This window comes from Eucyclogobius newberryi, unplaced genomic scaffold (assembly GCF_026437365.1).
Source record: "Eucyclogobius newberryi isolate DKJ021-1_F unplaced genomic scaffold, fEucNew1.0.hap1 SCAF_13, whole genome shotgun sequence".
NCBI classification, from domain to species: Eukaryota; Metazoa; Chordata; class Actinopteri; order Gobiiformes; family Gobiidae; genus Eucyclogobius; species Eucyclogobius newberryi.
Genome location: NW_027315757.1, coordinates 38538662 through 38555219, shown reverse-complemented (window position 1 = coordinate 38555219; position 16558 = coordinate 38538662). Strand labels below are relative to the sequence as shown.

Below are 16558 nucleotides of genomic sequence, written 5' to 3'. Positions count from 1 at the left end.
TATTGTGACGCGCTCCAAACATGCAAACAAGTAAACAAGTAAACATGTCAAGCAAGTAAACATGTCAAGCAAGTAAACATGCAAGCAAGTAAACATGTTAACCTGTAAACAAGTACACATGTAAACATGTAAACCTGTAAACAAGTACACATGTAAACATGTAAACCTGTAAACAAGTCCAGGACACTTTGAATGCTGCTACGCGACACGTCAGTCATTTTAAAGGTGGAATGGACGATTTTTTTCACGGGTCAATCATAAAACGCACCTGTCGTTCACCTGCAGCCGCGTCAGGCTCTTCCCCACGTTTCCGCGTGCCTAAGCGCATGGATCTATCATAATATAGTTCCCTCAGTGACGGGGCAAAATGAAGACGGAAAAAGACAGTTGGAGCTGACGCAGAAGTGGACAGAAATCTACGGGAGACGAGAAATGCGATGTGATCCGTTGCGCTAATAAACAAACACACGTGTGTGTTGTATCAGTCCACACGGGGGAGTGGCATGTGCACGGGGGAGTGGCATGAGCACGGGGGAGTGGCATGAGCACGGGGGAGTGGCATGAGCACGGGGGAGTGGCATGAGCACGGGGGAGTGGCATGAGCACGGGGGAGTGGCATGAGCACGGGGGAGTGGCATGTGCACGGGGGAGTGGCATGTGCACTTCCGCCTGCGTTCTCAAATCGCCGAAAAATCGTCCATACCGCCTTTAAGATTTGTATAAATGTGATGTAAATATAATTTAAACTTTAAGTGTTTGAAAATGAAACTTTAGTGAAAGGTTTGAACTAAACGTTCTGACAGCGCGAGAGCAGCAGCAACGCGTGGACGCTACACTCGCTCAGCACGCTCAGCCCCACACGCTCAGCATGCACGCTCAGCCCGCTCAGCATGCACGCTCAGCCCGCTCAGCATGCACGCTCAGCCCGCTCAGCATGCACGCTCAGCCCGCTCAGCATGCACGCTCAGCATGCACGCTCAGCATGCACGCTCAGCATGCACGCTCAGCATGCACGCTCAGCCTGCACGCTCAGCATGCACGCTCAGCATGCACGCTCAGCATGCACGCTCAGCCTGCACGCTCAGCATGCACGCTCAGCCCGCTCAGCATGCACGCTCAGCCCGCTCAGCATGCACGCTCAGCCCGCTCAGCATGCACGCTCAGCATGCTCAGCCCGCTCAGCATGCACGCTCAGCCCGCTCAGCATGCACGCTCAGCCCGCTCAGCATGCACGCTCAGCCCGCTCAGCATGCACGCTCAGCCCGCTCAGCATGCACGCTCAGCCCGCTCAGCATGCACGCTCAGCCCGCTCAGCATGCACGCTCAGCCCGCACGCTCAGCATGCTCAGCCCGCTCAGCATGCACGCTCAGCCCGCACGCTCAGCATGCTCAGCCCGCTCAGCATGCACGCTCAGCCCGCACGCTCAGCATGCTCAGCCCGCTCAGCATGCACGCTCAGCATGCACGCTCAGCATGCACGCTCAGCATGCACGCATGCTCAGCCTGCACGCACGCTCAGCCCGCTCAGCACACACGCTCAACCCGCTCAGCACGCACGCTCAGCACGCACGCTCAGCACGTGCGCTCAGCACGTGCGCTCAGCATGCACGCTTTTCTGCAGCAGTTTTAGATGCACAGTTTAAGGAAGTCGCTCACAAAAGCCTGAAACAGAATTTCATAGTTTCAGTGGAAACATTCAATGTACATTTTTAATACATTTTCAAAAGCACATTTAAAGCTTCCTCGTCTCCATGGAGACGGTGTGGAATGTGTCAAAAACATCGCCGATGACAAAGTTTAACTCGAGTCACTTTTGCACCAGTCCGTGGTCTATGGAGTTTCATGAGGAAGGGCATCTGGTTTAATGCTCTTATAGTAAAGGACAAATATTCTGCATTATTTGTGGTGTTACCAGGCGTTCCTTCACCAGGGTTTGGTGTTAGTGCTCCATCTACAGGCAAAAGTAGGGATAGACACAAACGCTAGTCCTGACGTGCTAATGTACGGCTAATCTGAAAATCTTTAAACGAGGGGACTCCGCCTCTAAAGGAGGGGACTCCGCCTCTAAAGGAGGGGACTCCGCCTCTAAACGAGGGGACTCCGCCTCTAAAGGAGGGGACTCCGCCTCTAAAGGAGGGGACTCCGCCTCTAAAGGAGGGGACTCCGCCTCTAAAGGAGGGGACTCCGCCTCTAAACGAGGGGACTCCGCCTCTAAATGAGGGGACATGACACGGGGACTGGTGCATAATATGTGTCCTTTACTCATAAACGCTGCATCCTTCACAGACTTTTCAGAACGCATCCTTGATATTCTTGAGTTGCCGCACGGCCAGGTCCACGGGGAGGTTGAACTTAAGATGGCTGATCCGTCCTAAGATCCGCAGCGCTCCTTCAAATCCGGTCTGGGCCATGTAACTCCAGCGCTGGTAATGTGGGTGGACCAGTGTCCCAGATTTACACACCAGGTTGAGCCATGACACGAGTCTCTGCTCGTTCAGGGCCATACACACCAACGCCTTGAACTCAGTGTCTGGACCTCTCTTGAACCGGTCGTGCTCGTTTAGGACGGTGTGAATGGCCCACAGGAGGGACTGTTTTGGCGTCACGGTCACCGGCCCGCCCCCTACAGGCAGACTGAAGGATTGCGACAGTTGTCTCGCCGGGGACTCGACGAATGCTTTACCGTTTTTGGAGTGATAATATTTGACAAACAGTTCCCACGGGTGGAGCTCCCGTGTGGTGGCGCGATAAGGAAGTAGGCACGATATGGGCGTTAAAACCAGGCTCACGGTTTGTGACGGCGAACACAAACCGTGCGCCAACAAGTCTTTCAAAGCGATGGCTAGTTCTTTCCGCACCACGGCCGTGAGCTCGTCTCTGGGGCCCAAAGCGCCGTTGCTCGTGTAGTTGACCACGTGTTCCAAAGAGGGTTGTCGTCTTGAACCTAAAATTCTGACTTGGTCCACGGCCGATTCCAGGCGTTGGAGAAGTGGGCCGTAGTCCTGCCCCGCGGCGTCGGGGGCCCACATGTTCTGAGGAACGTGTCCCGCGCCGCAGCCGAACTGACTGGCAGCGAAGAGCTGGAGGACGGCCAGAGCGCGTTGTACCAGCTGCAGACCGGTGTCTCTGAGCTTCTGCGCCTGCTCAGGGTCCACTGCACACACAAGAGACCTTCTAATGTCACACAAGAGACCTTCTAATGTCACACAAGAGACCTTCTAATGTCAGACGAGACCTTCTAATGTCACACAAGAGACCTTCTAATGTCACACAAGAGACCTTCTAATGTCACACAAGAGACCTTCTGATGTCACAAGAGACCTTCTAATGTCACAAGAGACCTTCTAATGTCAGACGAGACCTTCTAATGTCACACAAGAGACCTTCTGATGTCACACAAGAGACCTTCTGATGTCACACAAGAGACCTTCTGATGTCACAAGAGACCTTCTGATGTCACAAGAGACCTTCTAATGTCACACAAGAGACCTTCTGATGTCACAAGAGACCTTCTAATGTCACAAGAGACCTTCTGATGTCACAAGAGACCTTCTAATGTCACAAGAGACCTGCTAATGTCACAAGAGACCTTCTAATGTCACACAAAAGAACAGATGTATCTCAGCTGGAATTAGACTAATATAAAATACAATGGTTTCCAAAATGTCTTTGGGACCGTTTATGACACCTTTTCTGTAAAATAAAAGTCAAGATACTTTCTTCTAATCAACGGGGCACAACATGTTTGTCAGTTATTTCCGGGCAAAAGAATTCTTTCTATACATTCGCAAACTTGCCTTTCTTCTGGACGCCTGGAGTTCTGGTCCTGGATCCTTCACCTTGAGGCTGCTGACACTTGGCTCCTCCAGACAGAAGAGGGTTCCCCACCTCATCTGCAGGAGAACACCTGGTTTAACCCTGGAGTAAGTCCCGGAGTAAGTCCCGGAGTAAGTCCCGGAGTAAGTCCCGGAGTAAGTCCCGGAGTAAGTCCCGGAGTAAGTCCCGGAGTAAGTCCCGGAGTAAGTCCCGGAGTAAGTCCCGGAGTAAGTCCCGGAGTAAGTCCCGGAGTAAGTCCCGGAGTAAGTCCCGGAGTAAGTCCCGGAGTAATTCCCGGAGTAATTCCCGGAGTAATTCCCGGAGTGAGTCCTGGAGTGAGTCCTGGAGTGAGTCCTGGAGTGAGTCCTGGAGTGAGTCCTGGAGTGAGTCCTGGAGTAAGTCCTGGAGTAAGTCATGGAGTAAGTCCCGGAGTAAGTCCCGGAGTAAGTCCCGGAGTAAGTCCCGGAGTAAGTCCCGGAGTAATTCCCGGAGTAATTCCCGGAGTGAGTCATGGAGTGAGTCCTGGAGTGAGTCCTGGAGTGAGTCCTGGAGTGAGTCCTGGAGTGAGTCCTGGAGTAAGTCCCGGAGTAAGTCCCGGAGTAAGTCCCGGAGTAAGTCCCGGAGTAAGTCCCGGAGTAAGTCCCGGAGTAAGTCCCGGAGTAAGTCCCGGAGTAAGTCCCGGAGTAAGTCCCGGAGTAATTCCCGGAGTAATTCCCGGAGTGAGTCATGGAGTGAGTCCTGGAGTGAGTCCTGGAGTGAGTCCTGGAGTGAGTCCTGGAGTGAGTCCTGGAGTGAGTCCCGGAGTAAGTCCCGGAGTAAGTCCCGGAGTAAGTCCCGGAGTAAGTCCCGGAGTAAGTCCCGGAGTAAGTCCCGGAGTAAGTCCCGGAGTAAGTCCCGGAGTAAGTCCCGGAGTAAGTCCCGGAGTAAGTCCCGGAGTAAGTCCCGGAGTAAGTCCTGGAGTAAGTCCTGGAGTAAGTCATGGAGTAAGTCCCGGAGTAAGTCCCGGAGTAAGTCCCGGAGTAAGTCCCGGAGTAAGTCCTGGAGTAAGTCCTGGAGTAAGTCATGGAGTAAGTCCCGGAGTAAGTCCCGGAGTAAGTCCCGGAGTAAGTCATGGAGTAAGTCATGGAGTAAGTCCTGGAGTAAGTCCTGGAGTAAGTCCTGGAGTAAGTCCTGGAGTAAGTCCTGGAGTAAGTCATGGAGTAAGTCCCGGAGTAAGTCCCGGAGTAACTCCCGGAGTAAGTCCTGGAGTAAGTCCCGGAGTAAGTCCCGGAGTAAGTCCCGGAGTAACTCCCGGAGTAAGTCCTGGAGTAAGTCCTGGAGTAAGTCCTGGAGTAAGTCCTGGAGTAAGTCCCGGAGTGAGTCCCGGAGTAAGTCCTGGAGTAAGTCCTGGAGTAAGTCCTGGAGTAAGTCCTGGAGTAAGTCCTGGAGTAAGTCCTGGAGTGAGTAAAACTATATTTCAGACCTGGTTTAAGTCAAAGTTAAAACAGTTGGTCGTGTGTGGTGTCCTTGTCCAGATGAAACGACAATAGAACCCTCCTGGACGATTTTTTTTATGAAAAAAACAATACGTTTCAACTTTCACCCAAGAGTCATTCTCAATCTAAGAATCAAGACCGGGACCTCAGATATTGATCCTACTCTGAGTGGGCCCTGCCCACCGGGCGGGACGTCTTGATAAAGGTGTTATTGGTTTCATCAGTCCTTTAATGGGCCATCAGCCTCCTATTGTCCCTGGCTCACTCTCTCTCCTCCCTGTGTAACTCACTTTAGGATCAATGTATAGTTTGTTCATCAAAAACAGAGTCAAGATCTTTTCCTACAGTTTTGTCCTGGGGTAAGGTTCCACCTGTAGACCACTTTTAAGTCCAGTTCCAGATATGATTTAGTCCAGTTTCTGGTTCAGACCATTGGTTTCTGAGATGATATAGTCTAGATTGGCGCTGCACCTTGTATGAAGTTGATGAACATCTCGAGGTCTCGTATCTGCGTCTTGAGCTGCTCCACCAGCTGCTCCTTGACTCGAGCCGGGTTCACGATCTGAGCGATGGCGACGTCCACTCTCTGCCTCAGCTCCTCCGGGCTCAGGCTCCCGATGTCCTCGTTCAGATTCACGTCCAGTTTCTCGATCAGCTCGTCGATGATCACCTGGAGGACGCAGAGGCACGACAGGGTTTAGAGTGACGCAGCAGAGAAGCGGCCTGAAGAGAACGACAGAAACGTAAAAAGATTTACACAATAAATTGTTCGGCACAACATATGGCAAAAATATCAAATAATGGAGAAAAAAAAAGTATAAAAACTATATCTATTACAATAACAGCCCCTAGTGTTGTGCTGAGACCATGGACAGTACAGTGTGTATAAGAGCTGCAGCGCCCCCTCATGGACAGTACAGTGTTTAAGAGCTGCAGCGCCCCCTCATGGACAGTACAGTGTGTATAAGAGCTGCAGCGCCCCCTCATGGACAGTACAGTGTGTATAAGAGCTGCAGCGCCCCCTCATGGACAGTACAGTGTGTATAAGAGCTGCAGCGCCCCCTCATGGACAGTACAGTGTGTATAAGAGCTGCAGCGCCCCCTCATGGACAGTACAGTGTGTATAAGAGCTGCAGCGCCCCCTCATGGACAGTACAGTGTGTATAAGAGCTGCAGCGCCCCCTCATGGACAGTACAGTGTGTATAAGAGCTGCAGCGCCCCCTCATGGACAGTACAGTGTGTATAAGAGCTGCAGCGCCCCCTCATGGACAGTACAGTGTGTATAAGAGCTGCAACGCCCCCGGTGTCGCCCCCCCGGTGTCGCCCCCCCGGTGTCGCGCGCCCCCCCCCCCCCCGTGTCGCGCCCCCCCCCCGTGTCGCGCCCCCCCCCGTGTCGCGCCCCCCCCCCCCGTGTCGCGCCCCCCCCGTGTCGCGCCCCCCGGTGTCGCCCCCCGGCGTCGCTCCCCCGGAGTCGCCCCCCGGTGTCGCCCCCCGGCGTCGCTCCCCCGGAGTCGCCCCCTGGCGTCGCTCCCCCGGAGTCGCCCCCCGGCGTCGCTCCCCCGGAGTCGCCCCCCGGAGTCGCCCCCCGGTGTCGCCCCCCGGTGTCGCCCCCCGGTGTCGCCCCCCGGCGTCACCTTCTGCCGCTCCATGACCACAGACTGGGGCAGAGAGTCGTAGCTTCCCTCCTGATACGCAAACCTCTCCAGGTCGTCGAGCTGCGTCTTCAGCTGAACGATCAAGTCCTTCTGTTTCTCCCGCTGAGCCTCCAGGCGCTCCCTCTTCTCTCGCTCCGTCTGCGGCGAAACAACGCACACTTCAACACAAACGTCTCTCTCTGTGACAAACACTTGGACACAAACGTCTCTCTCCATACTCACCAGATCCTCCTGTAGGAAATGCAGCCAAAAGGGAAATGGATTTTAGAGAAAAACACGAGTACATTTGTGTGTTTCTCTTGTTTGCACCGTTACCAGGGGTTACCAGGGGTTACCAGGGGTTACCAGGGGTTACCAGGGGTTACCAGGGGTTACCAGGGTTGCACAGAGCAGGGCCGCATGTTCCTTAAAGGAACCCTATAAGACAGAGCGAGGTGTGCAACGCACGACAGGAGCACGACAGGAGCACGACAGGAGCACAACAGGAGCACGACAGGAGCACGACAGGAGCACGACAGGAGTGCGGGCGGGCGGCGTGACGGGAGCGCGGGCGGGGCAGGGAATAATGGTGTTTACATAAGGAGCAGAGGGTAAATAAACTGTAACCATGGGAACAAACACACTCAAAATTCACTTTTATGGAATGACCTTCGTTTAACTGTTTTATTTAGTTTAAACTGTGTTTTCCGTCTAATTATTGTGATTTTTTTATTGCCGACTGTAAACCACTTTTTTAAATAAAAATAAAGATTTATAACAACACAACGAGTCAATTTCATTCAATGGTTTATAATCTTTTATATGTATATATAATTGTCTTTTCAATGGTTGAATATAAAGACGTAGTCAGGGAGATAATAGTCCCATATTAGACAAAAGTATTCTTTATATTTAGTTCCTTCTTTGTGTAATATATTTTTGCAAAGTCTGCTAATCCAATGCCACTAAGTTCACTAAGTTTTAATATGTTTATAACCTTCAATACAAATACAGTGAATGTTGGTCAAAGAATGTAAATGTTTCTTTGCATTTTATTTGGAATAATTAAAAAATGTATTTTTTGGTGTTTTGTAGAACAGTTTGTTGTGACATCATGACCTCCTGACCACGGCTCAAAGCTCCAGATGAGGACACGTCAGCCGCTGACCAAGACACATGTAGGTCTAGTGTGTTGCCATGACGACAATCAACATGTGCATCTCAATGACCAATTAGTCTCCATTAGTCATGTAAAGCACAGTATTGATCTAAAAGTGCATTATAACTGAAACACGCTGCTTTTCATAGACATTTGACTGTAAAAAGATCAACATCCAGGTCACGATCCATGTGGAGCTGTCACTCACTGGAGCTGGAGCTGTCACTCACTGGAGCTGGAGCTGTCACTCACTGGAGCTGGAGCTGTCACTCACTGGAGCTGTCACTCACTGGAGCTGTCACTCACTGGAGCTGTCACTCACTGGAGCTGTCACTCACTGGAGCTGTCACTCACTGGAGCTGTCACTCACTGGAGCTGGAGCTGTCACTGGAGCTGGAGCTGTCACTGGAGCTGGAGCTGTCACTGGAGCTGGAGCTGTCACTGGAGCTGGAGCTGTCACTCACTGGAGCTGGAGCTGTCACTCACTGGAGCTGGAGCTGTCACTCACTGGAGCTGGAGCTGTCACTCACTGGAGCTGGAGCTGTCACTCACTGGAGCTGTCACTCACTGGAGCTGTCACTCACTGGAGCTGTCACTCACTGGAGCTGGAGCTGTCACTCACTGGAGCTGGAGCTGTCACTCACTGGAGCTGGAGCTGTCACTCACTGGAGCTGGAGCTGTCACTCACTGGAGCTGTCACTCACTGGAGCTGTCACTCACTGGAGCTGTCACTCACTGGAGCTGTCACTCACTGGAGCTGTCACTCACTGGAGCTGTCACTCACTGGCGCTGTCTTTCACTGGAGCTGGAGCTGTCTTTCACTGGAGCTGGAGCTGTCACTCGCTGGAGCTGGAGCTGTCACTCGCTGGAGCTGGAGCTGTCACTCGCTGGAGCTGGAGCTGTCACTCACTGGAGCTGGAGCTGTCACTGGAGCTGGAGCTGTCACTCACTGGAGCTGGAGCTGTCACTCACTGGAGCTGGAGCTGTCACTCACTGGAGCTGGAGCTGTCACTCACTGGAGCTGTCACTCACTGGAGCTGTCACTCACTGGAGCTGTCACTCACTGGAGCTGTCACTCACTGGAGCTGTCACTCACTGGAGCTGTCACTCACTGGAGCTGTCACTCACTGGAGCTGGAGCTGTCACTCACTGGAGCTGGAGCTGTCACTCACTGGAGCTGTCACTCACTGGAGCTGTCACTCACTGGAGCTGTCACTCACTGGAGCTGTCACTCACTGGAGCTGTCACTCACTGGAGCTGTCACTCACTGGAGCTGGAGCTGTCACTGGAGCTGGAGCTGTCACTGGAGCTGGAGCTGTCACTGGAGCTGTCACTGGAGCTGTCACTGGAGCTGGAGCTGTCACTCACTGGAGCTGGAGCTGTCACTCACTGGAGCTGGAGCTGTCACTCACTGGAGCTGGAGCTGTCACTCACTGGAGCTGGAGCTGTCACTCACTGGAGCTGGAGCTGTCACTCACTGGAGCTGGAGCTGTCACTCACTGGAGCTGGAGCTGTCACTCACTGGAGCTGTCACTCACTGGAGCTGGAGCTGTCACTCACTGGAGCTGGAGCTGTCACTCACTGGAGCTGGAGCTGTCACTCACTGGAGCTGGAGCTGTCACTCACTGGAGCTGGAGCTGTCACTCACTGGAGCTGGAGCTGTCACTCACTGGCGCTGGAGCCGTCACTCACTGGAGCTGGAGCCGTCACTCACTGGAGCTGGAGCTGTCACTCACTGGAGCTGGAGCTGTCACTCACTGGAGCTGGAGCTGTCACTCACTGGAGCTGGAGCTGTCACTCACTGGAGCTGGAGCTGTCACTCACTGGAGCTGGAGCTGTCACTCACTGGAGCTGGAGCTGTCACTCACTGGAGCTGGAGCTGTCACTCACTGGAGCTGGAGCTGTCACTCACTGGAGCTGGAGCTGTCACTGGAGCTGTCACTGGAGCTGGAGCTGTCACTCACTGGAGCTGTCACTCACTGGAGCTGGAGCTGTCACTCACTGGAGCTGGAGCTGTCACTCACTGGAGCTGTCACTCACTGGAGGTCCTAGGCTCGGGTTCTACACTCTACAAAGTCTTCTAACTGCATTCAATATAGAAATGGAGAATCACAAGGCGATCGTGAGGCGGGACAGGGATCACATCACTATTACTAATAAGAATATGCTTTTATTGTTTAAATGTGACGTGTGACAAAGAGTGCGAAATGTGTGAATAATCTCGAGCAGTGGGCGGAGATAGGGGGTAGGTGAAAACAGAGCTTTGAAGAGCACTCCAGCCTCAAAAGACAAAGTTTCGACATGAAAGACTCGACACAGCCTGACCGTGTTGACCTGACCGTGTTGTGGAGCGCGTTGTCCTGCGGCCTGCAGCCCACCACGTGCGGACATCCTCGGAAGGCGAACTCTTCCAGGTCCGCGAGCAGCCGCTCCTTGTCGTCGCTCCCGGCGTGAACCACCTGCTTCAGGCGGAACTGCACCTGCGCGAAGTGCGACGTGAGCGCGAGAAGAGACGCGTTCAGCAGCTCCTGCTCCTGCTCCAGCTTCTGCATCCGCGCGGACACCTCCTCCTCTGACGCCGAGGCAGAGCGACTGTTCCCCGGCCGCGCTCGGCTCTCGTCCTCGGGGGTCGCCACGGCGCCCACCGGAGCCCAGCGCTCTCCGGCCCCGGCCGCCGTCATCGCCTCGCTGTCCGACGCTGACAGTTCCTCCGTGGACATGGTCCAAGCGACAGAATGTCTTCAATCCAAGTCAGTGTGAAATGTAGTGACTTTAAGCGGTTCAAAGCCGCGTCGTTGCGCAGAAAAGACGCAGAAAAGACGCGGATAAGACGCGGATAAGACGCGGATTATCGCAGCTGTGGCGGGAGCGGCGCCATCTTGGGGAGGATGAGTCATACGTCAAACAAACCGTGCGTGCGTCATATGCAAATGAGGACAGGAAGTGGAACCTTCAGAATAAAAAGCCTTTTCTCTCTTTTTCTCACAATACGTTTTTAAACCAAAATAAAATAAAAAATCACACGATTCACGGTTGAACTTGTGCTACGGTGAATCCAGTGACTAGCAGACTATTCAAATGATAATACTGTTCATTTGTAAGTATTAATTATCTAGAAGCTGTCATACATTTTACATTTTACTGTTTGTCTTCCTCAGATTTATATTTCCAGTTAATCCTTTCTCGTAAATATTACTTTATAGTTTGACACTGAAAACTAATACATTGATGTAAATTACATCAAATAATAGAAGCATTTCATTTGGTTATCTTTACAATGATAAGTACAGAAGAGTGCACAATTTTAAAGTTCTAGCTCAGATGTAATATAAATAAAATGGATGCTTTAGCGTCTGATCATGTAAATTCACGCTACACTCTTTGCTCACTCTTTCTTCTCCTCAGACGAGCTCCACATTCAGAAACATGAACGTTTCATCCTGAAGAGAAAGTCCAGACATATTACACCCACGTACCCGACGTCACAACAAACCAGACACATCTATTTGAACACAGATCTTATATAAAGGTGCAACATGTAACTTTTCTGCTGCTCAACTGCTCGTGTCGCTGGAGGTGTTTGTCTGGAATGTTCCAGAGTGGCACAAAATGTAAATAAACAATGCACAAAGTAATGATTTCAATTTTACTGGTTGATTTTACAAAGTATTTGACAAACTAAATGAAATGCTTGAGCAGGTTCTCTATTTTAGTTGTAGCACATTAACATCTCAAACATTTCACAAGAAGAATTAATTGTCTTAAAGTTAAAGAAAATAATCAGATAGAAAATTAACAGAAAAAATTATCTTCAAAAATCAGTTTAAAATGTCTCATTTAGAGCATTTTTATAATATCAGTGGTTTCTTCTTATCTTTCCGAAAGAAAGACCACTTTTCCCAGCTCGGAACTCGCTTGACGCTGCACTGACCAATCACGTCGCAGGTTTGACCAAATGGACAGCACTTGTTACCGCAACACGCGCCCTGGAAAAGAGACAAACATTCAATAAATAAATGCAAATAGTCAAATATTGCTTTTTTTAGAAATCACATTACAATGTATAGGAACCCTGACCCTTAAAGCTCTAATGAGACTTATGAATGATTACAACAATCTAAATGTGTTTGAGGGGTTTTCCACAAGGTTCTGTTTTGGGCCTTAAATTGTTGTGAATTCTCCTTTTATACAATCTTGTTGTATTCACGTGTTATTTGAACCTGCTTCAGGGTTTGAGTGCCGTTTTAAAGTAAATCCTGTTTGAACATGATAGTGGATTCTGTGCAGCACATTCAGGGTTCAGTGGTACTTTGATCCTTTAAGGGTCAAAACCGGGTTTATGTTTAATATTGCTGTTCATTATCCACATGAAACACATCAAGGTGACGTTCATGTTATAAGTGTATAAGTGGCATTATGCATAGATTTAAGTGAGACTAATGTGGCAGGTTGATGGACTGAAGCCGTAAAACTTACAAACAGTGAGTTATTTAATCCACCTGATATTATGACATATGCAGTATATAACTATGAAGTACTTACATTGAAGTGAGGGCAGCAGTAGTTGTTTCCGCAGCACTTGAGCCCGTTCGGACACACAGTGGTTCCACACATCACATGCTCCTGTGGCTCAGATGTGGAGCGAGTCAGAAGAACCAGCTCCTGTGGCTCAGATGTGGAACATGTGGCAGTGGAAGTGTCACATGTGCAGCCGCTGGGACAGCAGTGCTGACCATCAGAGCAGCACACGGCCTGAGGAACAATCAAACAGGGAATTTAACTCCACTAAATACAAGCGTCCAGCTGCACTTGTGCTGAGCAGGACAGCAGTGCTGAGCAGGACAGCAGTGCTGAGCAGGACAGCAGTGCTGAGCAGGACAGCAGTGCTGAGCAGGACAGCAGTGCTGAGCAGGACAGCAGTGCTGAGCAGGACACGCCCTGGGAACCAGAGCCATTCACACTTTAGGTTCTTCTTCCACAAATACACAACATTCCACTGAAGAATGAGGCTCAGCCATTTTGACAACGATGAAAATCTCAATCGATTTTATCTCCATGACGATTATTTTATCTAATCAACCGGATTCAGGGTCGACTGTAAAAGTGAAGTGAGTGTCACCGGGAAACACTAAAGAGCCACATAGTGAGACTAAAGAGCCACATAGTGAGACTAAAGAGCCACAAAGTGAGACTAAAGAGCCACATAGTGAGACTAAAGAGCCACAAAGTGAGACTAAAGAGCCACATAGTGAGACTAAAGAGCCACAAAGTGAGACTAAAGAGCCACATAGTGAGACTAAAGAGCCACAAAGTGAGACTAAAGAGCCACAAAGTGAGACTAAAGAGCCACAAAGTGAGACTAAAGAGCCACATAGTGAGACTAAAGAGCCACAAAGTGAGACTAAAGAGCCACATAGTGAGACTAAAGAGCCACATAGTGAGACTAAAGAGCCACTGCACCAGAGGCTCTCTCACATGTCAGACACTGGAGTTCAGGACCACAGAGCGTCGTGCAGCTTCAGCTTAAAGAAACAAAGCACTGGATCAAAGACAGTGAGGAGAAGATTCGCAGGAGGTTTAAGGTTCAATTTACCGGTAATATAACAGTATTTTGAAGCCATGAGGCGGCATCAGCCTTGACTATGAAGTGTTACCGACTTATCTGCTGCACTTACATGTTTTAGTGGACAACAGGCCCAGTGACGGCCTGAACGACAGCAGGAAGAGTCTTTGGGGCATTTAGTTCTGTGATCACAGCTAACCACATCCTCCTCCTCTTCCTCCTCTTCCTCCTGTTCCTCCTCCTCCTCACTCTCCTCATGTGGACCTGGTTTGGTTTGGCCCGGGTCAGAGAAGGTTTTGGGGGTCAAAGGCGTGGACAGGTTTGAGGCGCCCACACACATCTGGTGTTTGAGGTCACATGTGGTTCTGAATGGACAGCAGTGCTCGTGGTCACTGCAGCAAACGGCCTGGAACAGAAACTATATTAAGTTCTGCAATCGTGACATGTGTTTAATCCAATTCATTTCAGGTAAAGCAGTGATGAGGAGCAGCAGCAGCTAACAAGAGGATTTCTATGACTCACCACAGGGCTGTTAGTGTAACAAAGATTAGTTTCAGGGGAAATAGTAAATAGGACAGGCCATTATCAGGAGGCTCCGCCTGGTGGGTGGGGCTTTCTCAGACTAGATCCACAGATTGAGAATGACTTTTAGTGGAAAGTTGAAACATCTTGTTAAAAAAAAAACCTGTGTCAAACTGATACTTCTACAATGGAACAGTCCTGGAGGAGGATCACACACACTTCACGAACATACGCTTTGTACAGGTAAAACAAGATGTTTTTTAAAAATATAAAGTGACAAATAGTTTCTTTGCAGAGGACATTCTATTTTCTAAATAATTGGGAGCCCAGGGTCAATAGAAAAATGTTTAATTTGATGTTTTTTTACTGAAGTTTGACCCTAAATACAATTGAATATTTACATGTGGTTCTGGACAGCAGCCCCAGCCTCCCTGTCCGTCCGAGCAGCAGGTGCTTTTATCAGGACAGGTGGAGGTGGCATCACACGAGACATTAGAGACCTGCACGTTCAGACCGGAAACATCTTCTGAAGAGGACAAAATCAAAGAAATCAAAGAAAAAAGCGACACTGTAGCGCAGCAGAAATAAATGAATTGCTTATGGAACGTGAGTGTAATGCTAATGTTGGTTGTTTGTTTTACAGATTTACAAAGTGAAGTCCAGATTTTGCCTGTGATGCAACGATCCTGTAAATGTGAGATTTGAGAGACTTGTGAGGCTCAGAGAAGAAGACCTGGGAAACAGGATCAGTAAAAGTCTATATGTACATGTGTATCAAACCCTGCAGCGTGTAAAGGGGCCATACCTAACAGAGGCAGCAGTGGGCGTGGCACAGGTGCAGAAGAGGCTTCCACACACATCTGGTGTTCTAGATCACAGGTGGTCCCAGATGGACAGCAGTGCTCGTGGTCACTGCAGCACACCGCCTGGAAGAAAAACTATATTTAGGCCAGGGATATAGAATTACATCTACATGGAGCCGGGTCAAAAGGCGCAACACGCCTGCAACTTTTCAGAGATGAATGCAATCAACAATGATTGACCTTGCCTTCTAGATTGTTCTCGTTTACTTGGACAACCTGCTTGTCTTTTCCAAAACCTTTGAAGAACATCTTGAGAGACTTGAAACTGTCCTCCAGAGGCTGAAAGAAACAGGTCTAAAAGTTAAAGTTGAGAAGTGTCGAGTTCTTCCATCTGAAGTCAAGTTCTTAGGTCATCAAGTTTCCGCTCAGGGTGTAGGCACTGATCCTGAGAAGATAAGTGCTGTGAAAACCTGGCCTCAGCCAAGCTCAGTTCTGGGTTTCTGTAGTTATTATAGGCGGTTCATTGAGGCCACTTCACAACGTTGTAAATGCCTGTATCAAGGAGAGTAGTCCAGCTAAGGCCAAACAATTGTTCCAGTTAAACTGGACTCCAGCATGTTCTGTGGAGTTTGATGTTCTTAAATCCAAGTTGACAGATGCGCCCATGCTAGGTTATGCAGACTTTCAGTTACCCTTTATCCTAGAGACAGATGCTAGCAACCTTGGTTTAGGTGCAGTGCTGTATCAGGTTCAGGGTGGGAAGAAAAAGGTCATAGCTTATGCGAGTCGCAGGCTTAGAGGGGCTGAGAGGAACGATGGGATCTATAGTAGCATGAAGCTGGAGCTTCTTGCGTTGAAATGGGCGGTAACAGAAAAGTTTCGCAGCTCCCTCCTTGGGTCCAGGTTCACACTCCTAACTGACAATAACCTGCTTTGTCACCTTTCTACAGCCAAGTTGGGGGCTATCCCACAGCGCTGGGTAGCGCAGTTAGCCGTGTTTGATTTTGATGTTAAGTACCGGCCCGGTCGCTGTAACTCAGCAGCCGATGCCCTTTCCAGGCAGCCAGCTTTAACAGATTTAGATCCAGATTCAGAGGATGCAAAGTTTGACGGTTGTGTAGCTGTATGTAACAGTCTTAGGGTAGGCACTGCTTTGGGTTCTGAGTTAACCGCTGCAGGGGTTGAGCACTGCAGAGGGAAACAGCTAAGTGTTTTACACATGGACAGTGAGGAGATAGATTCAGTGCTGAGCAACACACCAACTCTTCCCAGTTACACCAAAGCTGAGCTCCAGACATTCCAAGCCTCAGATCCAACACTTAAAGCTTTGGAAGAGCTCTGGGATAGGAGACAAAAACCTTCTTTACATGAAAGACAAACTGCCCATCCCAGTGCAGTCCGTTCTGAGGCAATGGCACCGTCAGAGTAAAAGATGGACTCTTGTATCGTGAGATTGAAGATCTCTACCAGCTATTATTGCCTTCCTGCCTAAAAGAAAACGTCCTCCCCAGTGTGCACAATCAGATGGGACACCAAGGGATCCAATGGACACTTGGGCTGTTGAGACAAAGGTGTTTTGGGGAGG

At 50.1% G+C, this 16558-nt stretch overlaps 2 protein-coding genes across 2 annotated transcripts in view; both read right to left on the bottom strand.

Moving 5' to 3' along the window:
- Positions 1-1363: 1363 nt before the first annotated feature.
- rundc1 (RUN domain containing 1) lies at positions 1364-10973 on the bottom strand. Its single transcript, XM_072443813.1, has 5 exons — positions 10425-10973; positions 6927-7085; positions 5763-5961; positions 3798-3893; positions 1364-3154 (listed from the first exon to the last, which is right to left on the bottom strand). Exons 1-5 carry the CDS (start codon positions 10803-10805, stop codon positions 2292-2294), a joined length of 1698 nt encoding a protein of 565 aa, XP_072299914.1. The 5' UTR covers positions 10806-10973; the 3' UTR covers positions 1364-2291.
- Positions 10974-11759: 786 nt separating this feature from the next.
- Positions 11760-16558, bottom strand: part of LOC140358837 (progranulin-like) — a 33832-nt gene continuing 29033 nt past the window's right edge. The window contains exons 12-16 of the mRNA XM_072443886.1: positions 14976-15096; positions 14572-14696; positions 13761-14054; positions 12628-12837; positions 11760-12071 (exon numbers count right to left, since the gene is read on the bottom strand). Coding sequence (XP_072299987.1) covers positions 11934-12071; positions 12628-12837; positions 13761-14054; positions 14572-14696; positions 14976-15096 — 888 coding nt within the window. The 3' untranslated portion in view covers positions 11760-11933. The remainder of the gene's footprint in view (positions 12072-12627; positions 12838-13760; positions 14055-14571; positions 14697-14975; positions 15097-16558) is intronic.